The sequence below is a fragment of the Rhinopithecus roxellana genome, chromosome 15 (genome assembly GCF_007565055.1).
Source record: "Rhinopithecus roxellana isolate Shanxi Qingling chromosome 15, ASM756505v1, whole genome shotgun sequence".
Classification (NCBI taxonomy): domain Eukaryota; kingdom Metazoa; phylum Chordata; class Mammalia; order Primates; family Cercopithecidae; genus Rhinopithecus; species Rhinopithecus roxellana.
In genome coordinates, this window is record NC_044563.1 from 87,698,109 (window position 1) to 87,709,639 (window position 11,531).

The following is an 11,531-nucleotide window of genomic DNA, read 5'->3' on the forward strand; positions in this document are numbered from 1 at the left end:
CCCTCTGTTCTAGAAGCATGAAATATTCCAAAGGTTGCAACATGTGAAATTATACATTCTGAGAAAGGCCACACACTTGGTAATATAATTCATGTACGATAGAAAATAAGCACAATTAATTAATTAATTGCATTGGATTTCCACAATGAACAACAACAACAAAAAATGCATGAGTCATTGTTTCTAAACAAAGTGTCTGGGGGCTTTGTAGGAAATATTGTAGGACATTTCCCATTTCCCACAAATGGAAATTTAACAAAAGTCTCTGAAAACAGTATTCTGCAAGTAAAAATGATACTATCAAATAAGAACTCTGAAAACTTCCCAGGTAGATCTCTAGTGACCAATATTGGATAAATATTTGGAAAACTATCAAGAGAAATTTACTTTTGGATTATAAGCTCAGTGAGTCTATCAAGTATAGAACCATCTGGGTCCCCCAAAATAGATGTACTATTTTTACTCATCCATGGAACAAATTTTCAATCCAAAAATAAAAACCTCACTAATCTATTGTTGGTCTCTTGAAACTCTACCCTGTTACCAAAGTACAGTGGGCCTTCAGGCCAGTCTGAAGAACTATAATCATTTTGAAAAGTAATTTTGCAACAGCTTGTAAAATTTACAAGCACACCCACTCCTCATCCCATCAGTCCTACTTAAATCTAACAAACAGATATATAGACATCAGTACATGTGAGCATATGGAACAAGGTGTTTAAAGCATTGTCTTAATGAAAATAATCCAGTAGCTACCTGGATGTTCAAAATAGAGAAATGGATGAATAAACCGTTGTGTCACATGTTATGAAAACATGTATCTATTAAAAACAAGTGACAGCAGTTCTTTATTGAAAGAGAGAGATTCCCTGATACATTTTCAAATGTTAAAAATTGAACAAATTGGCTGGGTGCAGTGGCTTACACCTGTAATCCTAGCACTTTGGGAGGCTGAGGCAGGCGGATTGTTTGAGCCCAGTAATTAAAGACTGGCCTAGGCAACATAGCGAAACCCCTTCTCTACAAAAAATACAAAAATTAGCCGGGCGTGGTGGTGCATGCCTGTAGTCCCAGCTACTCAGGAGGGTGAAGTGGGAGGATCACTTGAACCTGGGAGGTGGAGGTTGCAGTGAGGAGAGATTGCATCACTGCACTCCAGCCTGGGTGACAGAGTAAGACCATGTCTTAAAAAAAAAAAAAAATCAACGAATTTAATGTATTCATACCAAGAAATGCAATCTGTTTTCACCCTTTATTAAATTTAAATAAAGTGTAATAGGGTAGCAGCCAAATATCACATGACTTCTCACACAATCAGACTGTGTGTAAAACCACGTTTCTTTGACATAATTTTATCAAAGCTCTTTTCATGTCACTATTTCGCAAGGTATAAGTGAGTGGATTCAGGAGAGGGGTAAGCAGTGAGTAAGACAGTGACATCACTTTCTTGGTTTCTGGTGAGTAGCCAGATTTGGGTTGTAAATAAGTCATATTGGCTGTGCCATAGAACAGGGTCACAGATGTGAGGTGAGAGGCACAGGTGGAAAAGGCCTTTTGTCTCCCTGTAGTTGATGGCATCTTCAGGATGGCAAACAAAACTCGAGTGTAAGACAAGAGGATCAACAAGAAAGGAACCATAACAATCAAAATGGTGCCTGTGAAGGCAAAGATTTGAAATAAGAAGGTGTCTGCACACACAAGCTCTAACACTGCTGGGGTTTCACAAGACAGATGATTAATTTCATTGAGGCCACAAAACAGAAAACCAAATACCCAAGTTGTCTGCACAGTAGCCACCATGATCCCTGAGATCCATGAGAACATTACTAATTTCATAAAAACCCCTCTGTTCATAATTACTTGGTAGTTCAGAGGATGGCAAATTGCAGCAAATCGGTCATAAGCCATTGCTCCCAGGAGAAAACATTCAGTCCCACCAAAAAGAAGGATGAAATACATCTGTGCAAAACAGCCCACAAAAGAAACCGTAGTTTTCTCAGTAGAGACCACCACCAGCATTTCAGGCATAATGACTGCACTAAAACTTACCTCCACCACAGATAAGTTCAGGAGGAACAGGTACATGGGAACGTGGAGTCTCTGGTTTAAGGAGATGACGACTATAACGATGGCATTTCCCATCAGGGTCACCACATAAATAACCAGGAAAATCCGAAAAAGTCGCTCCTGGAGTTCAGGAAAGTTAGAAAAGCCCATAAAGATGAATTCAACCACAGAGCTTTGATTTTGTCTTTTCATTTTCAGTATTGGATCCCTATAATATTTTTCTGCTTGTAGTATATAAAGTATGAAGTCACAGTCCATAGCAGAGAGTTCCAGTCTGCCTTCACCCCAGAAATTCTTGGCAGAAGATGAGAAGAGGAGCCCATCTTGTCAGAAATTTATTTCGGCAATTCTGGAGAATGGCAAAATCTTGGAATAATAAATATTTTAAATATAAAGGGAGAAGTGATATTCTGGCTCAGAAATATCTGAAGAGAACTAAATAATACTACATTTCTATTTCATCTTGTATATTATATAGTTTGAAAATTAGACATAGCCTTAAATACAAATATTTTATACCTTAGATTCTATTTTCATGACGTGTAGATGGCATCCATTTTTCTCAATTTTAAATAAATATGGAATTTCAAACCTCAAAAATTAAAATGTTAAAGAAAAGATAGATGGCAAAAAACACTCCAACAATTTTGGTAATGTCCAAAAAATTCAAAATTACTGCAGAATTGATATGTATTTATTAAAAATGTTTATCATAAATATCAGGTTTAAATGTCTGTATGTGACTTGGTTAAAGGTGGCAGGACTCTGCAGAAACACACAAAGGGCACTGTGGTTTAGATGTGTCCATCCTAAATGATCTGTACACATGTGAATTTTGCCCCAGGCTCACTGATTTCTGCCCACCCTGGATTTGGACAATTATGTTCAAATTGGCCTGGATGGGAAATTTTTGAAGGCCACTTCTCCATGGCCCATACTTGTGACCATGATGACATAAGAAAAAGCCCACCTTTTGGGTCACTGTGAATCTGTAACGTAAAAGTTCACACTCTCCCCCTCTGTCTCCCTATTCTCTCTGTCCCCACTCATTTAATCATTAATTATGCAACAAGCACTGATTGAGCACCTGCCATTTTCTAGGCTCTGTGTGCCTAGGAACACATTTGAGCCCAGCCCTCCACAGTGGGCTCACCACGCTACACAAAATAGCTTCTGACCTCTTAGCCAGTAAGTGCTCTCGAAGTCCTGCTTCTTATACCTTGTTCTACCTTTTTTCCATTATCACCAACTGAAATTAAATATACATATAATTCTAAATCTCTCATTAAAATATAAACCTGTGGCAGATAAAAGTTTACTTTGGTTCTTTGTTATATACACAATGCATAGAAACATCCAAGGTTATTCATAGATGCTAAATCAGTATTTGTTGAATAAATGAATAAAGACATGAAGAAAATCACGATTCTACCTTTAAAGGAGTGTCTGAAAGAAAAGAACACAACATAATTGGGAAGCAGGAGTAATAACGAGTGCTTTAGAAATTTAAATGAGAGAAAGATTGCCTCTGAAAAATAAGCAGGGGGAATAACCACAATCACAGGATGTCATGGGTGGAAGGCCATTAGGTGGAAACAGAAAGGCAGAAGAAGGAAGGCTGACTTGCCCAAGGTAAAGGAACTTGACATCTTAGTACTAGAATAGAGGCCTGCTAGCTTTGCCTGATATTTTGAAAACCAGAGAAAATTTACTGTGGGAAATGAGGAACCCAGAGGACAGAAGACACACCTGAAGACATGCAATGTTGTCCTCAGTGCAGATCTGTGCAGGTTTGTAGGACATTCGCAGAAAGTAGAAAACAAGTTGATTTATTCATGAGTTTGACCATAGTCGTGTATTAAAATTAAATGCATGGATTAACCACAATAATTATATTTTGCATGTAAAAAAAGTCTAAAATTAGTAAAATAGGTTCTGTAGGATCAAATATTTCAAAGTCATTTATACTGGGGAATAAAAACCAATATGAATTCAGTTCCAAATATATAAAAGTAGGTGGGTTTTGAAAATTAGATAATTTAGAGTATCATATAAGCAATAGAAAACCTTAACACAACTGGTTAACAACATGAAATGGATCAAAAGTGTCATGAGTGCTAAAGAACAATTGACTGGCTGGGCACAGTGGCTCATGTCTGTACTCCCAGTACTTTGGGAGGCCAACGTGGGAGGATAGCTTGAGCTCAAGAGTTTGAGGTTGCAGTGAGCTATGATTGTACCATTGCATTCCAGCCCGGGTGACAGAGGAAGAGCATGTCTCTGAAGAAAAAAAAAGAACAATTTACCATGAATGCTCCATCATCTTTTTTGTATACCTCAGAAGACTCTCACAGTGTCTTGGATAAGTCACTAACGAGAAATATTTATGCAGATCATTCCCTTCCCTAGGCTTCAGTCTGCCAATGGAAAGAGGTAAGTGTTAGACTTACTGACCAGTTCCCTTCCAGTTGAAAACTTCCAGGATTTGATGATTAGGGCATGCAAAGTACTTATTACCTCTATTTATTGCCTGAACTTTTCTCTGAAAAGAAAAAGAAATTGACTGGCATCAAACTAAAAACTCTATTGATTCAAATGTTTTAGCTGAGCCTAGTGACTCCTGAACACTGAGCCATCACTTCAACAGCATCCTCAACTATCAGTGAGGACGACTATAAACAGAAGCCCCATCAAAACGCACAGGAGCAGAATCTGCACTTTCGTACCTGTTGACTCTGTCTCTTTAATTTTCATACTACTTTATCAGAAGATTCACCTGTACTCAAAAGTTACCTATTCATAAATACAACTAAGTGATTTAGAGAGCACTGATTCTATAACATTATATGACATAGAATCATATGCCCTGGAGAATACCTGCCTGGCGAACATGAAATCACTTCATACAGTGGTTTTCTGCATTTTTGTGTGATAACTAAAGAGGCTTGAACTTGGCCCCTCAGGTGAGAAAGCTCAAGAGCACAAACGTGGAGCAGCACTCCTTCATATGTCTATGAGGAATGAGCACCTCTTCCCACAAGAGACTCAGTTCCACTGTGACACCTCCCAGTAGGAGGCGAGAGCAAAGGCTGAATGAATGTTGTCAATAGGGAAAGAAGGGAGGGGTGGAGTGAAGGTGTGAGCAAAGGCAGGTGACCTAGGGCTAGAGGATTTGCATGGACACAATGCACAGTTTGTGCAACCATGGGAGACATGGCAAGTAGATTAAAGGTGCTCTGTAGAAGAACTTTTTAACATGGAATCAAAATGTCCTGACCTGCTTGTATAACTTTGATCACATCACTCAACTTTCTGGTTCTATTACTTTCTCTGTAAAATAAAGACAACTATATTAATCTCATAGGGTGTGTATGGGAATCAGAGGACTCAGGGTTTAGTCTAAACTGGCTTGAGCAATAAAGGAGGCCATAGGCTCTGTCCCAGGAGACTGTAGAGATGAATGAATCTGCAGGCTTGGCTTTATCCAAAAGGCAGATGATGTGCTCACACTGAGGCTCCACTTATCTTCTTCTCCTCTATATTTTTGTGGGGTAAGTTCTATTCTCAAGAAAGCTCTCTTCTCCTTGCAGCAATAAGGCTGGCAACAACATGTAGGGATATTCTCCCTATTCCGTTTCCAGTGGGAAATGTCCCAGTGATGCTGAGGAAAGGGGGTTCTCAAAAAAGCAGTCCAAGTACCCCTACCAAATTAGTCCCCATGATGGGATTACATGCCCATCCATGAACTAGTCCGGTGCCCCAAAGATGGGAAAAGCTGCCTAACAGGTACTTTTCATAATTCTTACTCCATGACATCCCATGTGGGTGTCTATTGTACTAATAAGTTCTATAACCTGATGTCAGTGACTGTATCACAGGTGATGTACAATTTGTGAGATGTCATCAAGATGTAGAGTCATGAATTGTAAACTTTACATATGTTAGATTTCAACAAAAAGTGTATGAAAACAACATTTCAGACACATATTTAAAAGGATAAGTGGGGAATAATAGTAATGTTAATCTCTAATTTAAAGCCAATATGTCATTGATATAATAATAATAATAATAATAATAATGTGGGGATTTTAACACATGTGGGGATTTGAGAGAGCAAACAGACAGCAAAAAATACAAAATTGAAAGATTTGAATAATAAAATGTTAATTTAACAGATGGTAATGAGAATAAATATGAGACAGAAGAACACGTTCACCTTATTAACTCTATATTTTTATCCCAAAATATCTATAGAATATTTACAAAAATTGACTATGTGTTTTGTCAAAAAAACTCAATAAATTCCAAAATATTGGCAGTCATATACATACAGCATTCCAATAAAACTGCAAAAATTTCCAAAATAGAAAAGAGAAACTATTCTTAGAAACAAGCTAAAGACATATTTTAAAGAAAAGATGTAAAAACTCTTATCCTCATTTTATAAAAATTATACACACATCAGTGTTTTTACGTACATAGGAAGAATCAGAAAAAAATGAACATGAAATAATTTAGATTGACTACTTTTAGGAATGATGGAATTGGGGGATGAGAATAGAGGTATTTTGAGAGACACTTTTGTATTTTTATTTTATACATCTACTGCTGGAATTTAAAAGGAATAAATTAATTTTGTAACAAATAAAAGCAAGGTTTTTAAAAATAGAAAATGAAGTTCAGTCATGAAGTGTTTGCCATGCCTGTATCCTGAATGGTATTGCCTAGGTTTTCTTCTAGGGTTTTTATAGTTCTAGATATTACATTTAAGTCTCCAATCCATCTTGAGTTAATTTTTGTATAAGGTGTAAGGAGGGGGTCCAGTTTCAATTTTCTGCACATGACTAGCCAGTTTTTCCAACACCATTTATTAAGTAGGGAATCCTTTCCCCATTGCTTGTTTTTGTCAGCTTTGTGAAAGGTCAGATGATTGTAGATGTGTGGCATTATTTCTGAGGCCCCTGTTCTGTTCCATTGATCTATATATCTGTTTCGGTACCAGTACCATGCTGCTTTGGTTACTGTAGCCTTGTAGTATAGTTTGAAGTCAGATACCATGATGCCACCAGCTTTGATCCTTTTGCTTAGGATTGTCTTGGCTATGAGAGCTCTTTTTTTGGTTCCATATGAAATTTAAAGTAGTTTTTTCTAATTCTGTGAAGAAAGTCATTGGTAGCTTGATGGAGGTAGCATGGAATCTATAAATTACTTTGGGCAGTTTGGCCATTTTCATGATATGGATTCTTCCTATCCATAAGCATGGAATGTTTTTCCATTTGTTTTTGTCCTCTCTTATTTCCTTGAGCAGTGGTTTGTAGTTTTCCTTGAAGAGGTCCTTCACATCCCTTGTAAGCTGGATTCCTAGGTATTTTCTTCTCTTTGTAGCAATTGTGAATGGGAATTCACTCATGACTTGGCTCTCTATTTGTCTATTATTGGTGTATAGGAATGCTTGTGATTTTTGCACATTGATTTTGTATCCTGAGACTTTGCTGATGTTGCTTATCAGCCTAAGGAAACCTGGGGCTTAGATGATGGGTTTTTCTAAATATACAATCACGTCATCTGCAAACAGAGACAATTTGACTCCCTCTCTTCTTATTTGAATACCCTTTATTTCTTTCTCTTACCTGATTTCCGTAGCCAGAACTTCCAATACTATGTTGAATACGAGTGGTGAGAGAGGGTATCTTTGTCTTCCGCCAGTTTTCAAAGGGAATGGTTCCAGCTTTTGTACATTCACTATGATATTGGCAGTGGGTTTGTCATAAATAGCTCTTATTATTTTGAGATACGTTCCATTAATACCTAATTTATTGAGAATTTTTAGTGTGAAGAAGTGTTGAATTTTATCGAAGACCTTTTCTGCATCTATTGAGATAATTATGTGGTTTTTGTCATCAGTTTTGTTTATGTGATGGATTGCACTTATTGATTTGCGTGTGTTGAACCAGCCTTGCATACCAGGGATGAAGGTGACTTGATTGTGGTGGATAAGCTTTTTGATGTGCTGCTGGATTAGGTTTGTCAGTATTTTATTGAGGATTTTTGTATCAATATTCATCAGGGATATTGACCTGAAATTGTCTTTTTGTTGTTGTTGTTGTTGTGTCTTTGCCAGGTTTTGGTATCAGGATGACACCAAAAGCAATGGCAACAAAAGCCAAAATTGACAAATGGAATCTAATTAAACTAAAGAGCTTCTGCAAAGCAAAATAAACTATCTTGAGAGTGAACAGGCAACCTACAGAATGGGAGAAAATTCTTGCAATCTATCCATCTGACAAGGGGCTAATATCCAGAATCTACAAGGAACTTAAACAAATTTACAAGACAAAAACAAACAACCCCATCAAAAAGTGGGCAAAGTATGTGAACAGATACTTCTCAAAAGAGGACATTTATGCAGCCAACAAACACATGAAAAAAAGCTCATCATCACTGGTCATTGGAGAAATGCAAATCAAAACCACCATGAGATACCATCTCATGCCAGTTAGAGTGGAGATCATTAAAAAGTCAGGAAACAACAGATGCTGGAGAAATAGGAATGCTTTTACACTGTTGGTGGGAGTGTAAATTAGTTCAACTATTGTGGAAGACAGTCTGGCGATTCCTCAAGGATCTAGAACTAGAAATACCTTTTGACTCAGCAATTCCATTACTAAGTGTATACCCAAAGGATTATAAATCATTCTACTATAAAGACACACATGCACACTTATGTTTATTGCAGCACTATTCACAATGGCAATGTCTTGGAACCAACCCAAATGCCCATCAATGATAGACTGGATAAAGAAAATGTGGTACAAATATACCATGGAATACTATGCAGCCATAAAAAAGGATGAGTTCATGACCTTTGCAGGGACATGGATGAAGCTGGAAACCATCATTCTCAGCAAACTAACACAGGAACAGAAAACCAAACACCACATGTTCTCACTCATAAGTGGGAGTTAAACAATGAGAACACATGGACACAGGGAGGAGAACATCACACACTGGGACCTGTGAGGGGTCAGGGGCTAGGGGAGGGATAGCATTAGGAGAAATACCTAATGTAGATGACAGGTTGATGGGTGCAGCAAACCACTATGGTATGTGTCTACCTATGTAACAAACCTGCACTTTCTGCACATGTATCCCAGAACTTGAAGTATAATTAAAAAAAAAAATGAAGTTCAGACTTTTAAATAGCAAGGTAAAGATGGCACTGTCCTTATATGAATTACCCCCCAACTGTCCTTATAGAAATTACCCCAAACAAATATTAATAAGAAAAATAAACCTAACCCATCTATATATGTATATTAATTTGTTTATTTGTTTTTTGTTTTTTTTCTTTAGATGGAGTCTCACTCTGTCACCCAGACTGGAGTGTGGCAGCACAATCTCGGCTCACTGCAACCTCCACCTCCCAGGCTCAAGTGATTCTCGGCTGGGATTACAGGGGCGCGCCACCATGCCTGGCTAATTTTTTTTTTTTTTTTGTATTTTTAGTAGAGACAGGGTTATGCCATGTTGGCCAGGCTGATCTTGAACTCCTGGCCTCATGTAATTCAACCACCTTGGCCTCCCAAAGTGCTGGGATTACAGGCATGAGCCACCACTCCCTGCCCCAACCTTTATATTAAAAAAAAAAAAAAATTGGACATATCTTAACCTAAGTTGCAATATGGGAAAGGACTGCCAAATACAGTGAGGTCAAAAGAAAGTGTGTGTCCTGCAAAGGGAATGCTGCAGGGGCAGTTCAGATGAAGCAGAACAGCAAAGTTTTTCAGAGCTGTGGTTCCCGATGTGTGGTTCCTGGATCAAAAGCATCAGAACCACCAGGGAACTTGTTAAAATTATCAGAGTTTACAGCAGATCTACTGAAACAGATACTCTGTGTGTGGCTCCCAACAATCTGTGTTTTAGTATCAGTTCAGGTGATTATTGAAGCAGTTAAAATAGGCTACACTGACATAGTCACTATTTAAATTAAAGGCACTTGAAAGACAGCAGGTGCCAAGGAAATCACTGACCTGCTGCTGCTTCTTAAAACAAAACATGAAATTCCCATGTGGAAAATGCAACATTTTTATCCTCAAGGAGAAGTCAGGACCAGGAGAATTGCATACGGACTTTGTTCAAATAATTTACCTTTTAAACCTCCCCACATAAATGAATTCTTCTTCACAGTTTACTCCTCTTTGTCCAATTCAGTATATAAGGAAGTGACTCTGAGTCCCAGGGTCTTTATTTCTTTACGAAGCCTCACATGCCATGTCAAACTGTATTATACTTTTCTCTTGTTACCCTATCTTACATCAATTAAATTTTCAAGCTCAGGCAGGACCTTAAGAGAAAGGAGATGGAATTTTTCCACCCCTACAATCTGATGCATGCTAAAATTTAAGAATCTCTGCAGTGGCACATCCTGAAGGTCAAAAACCATCATTTTCTTGTTTACAACCATGACGATTTTCATCTACTCCATGGCAACTTTCCTCTAGTAAGTATTCATTATACATTATTTGCTTTTCCTGTTCCTCTTTAGTTCCTATGTATTACTCTGATGTGGGATTTATTTTAATTATCTCTCATTTTAGAAAAAGGTGTGCTTTTTCTTGACAGGGTTTATGTAGGATGTCTGTTTGGAAAAGAGGCTGGTAGGAAGGGCTCCCCTGGACCCGTTGTCACACAATTAAGAAGCATGTAGGCATGGATGAACAATCACAGAAATATACCATAGTTTCAGGAAGCTATCTGTCAATAAGACAATATGGAGTAATGTGAACTCCACTTATCTGATGGCAAGGGAGCAGTAGAGGAAAAAATAACTCATCTTCAGTATAAAAATTGATATTGTGTTATACAGCAGTGCTTCTCGAACTTTGAGTGCACCCAAATCAACTGAAGATCTTATTTAAATGAAGATTGGAATTCATGAAATCTGTGTGACCCACAATAGAAAAGCAAGTTTGTAAAGAACATTTCTGTTAACCATGGGTAATTCATGCTGACTTGAACCATGGCCTGGCCCCTTCTCCAAACAAACATCTTGTATAAAACCAGTCAAAAAATAACACACCTTTTTCAAATACAGGAAATAAGCAAATAAAGTATAAAGAATATTCACTAAAAAAGTTGGCACAAAGCAGATGAAAATTGTCACCAAAAATATGGCTAAGGGCCAGGCCTCTGTGCCAACTTTTTTAGTAAATATTCTTTATACCTTATTTGCTTTTCTTTTTCCTCTTTAGTTTCTGTGTATTAGTTGACAAGGGATCTTGTTTAATTATTTCCTGTGTTTGATCTCCTAACCTCATGATCCGCCTGCCTCAGCCTCCCAAAGTGCTGGGATTACAGGCGTGAGCCACTGTGCCCACCCTTGAATTTTTAAAAATCATAAATATGATGTCCATACTGAAAGCATGGATAAAGAGAATAGACACTGCTGAAATATAGTCATTAAA

At 37.6% G+C, this 11,531-nt stretch overlaps 1 protein-coding gene across 1 annotated transcript; it reads right to left on the reverse strand.

Moving 5' to 3' along the window:
- Positions 1-1,314: 1,314 nt before the first annotated feature.
- LOC104670016 (olfactory receptor 10A3-like) lies at positions 1,315-2,259 on the reverse strand. The gene has a single exon (XM_010373170.1). The coding sequence runs from the start codon at positions 2,257-2,259 to the stop codon at positions 1,315-1,317; it is 945 nt and encodes a 314-aa protein (XP_010371472.1).
- Between the last annotated feature and the right edge of the window lie 9,272 nt (positions 2,260-11,531).

Coding starts and splice junctions, on each gene's coding strand:
- LOC104670016 (XM_010373170.1), bottom strand. CDS start 2,259: ATGAAAAGACAAAATCAAAGCTCTGTGGTTGAATTCATCTTTATGGGC.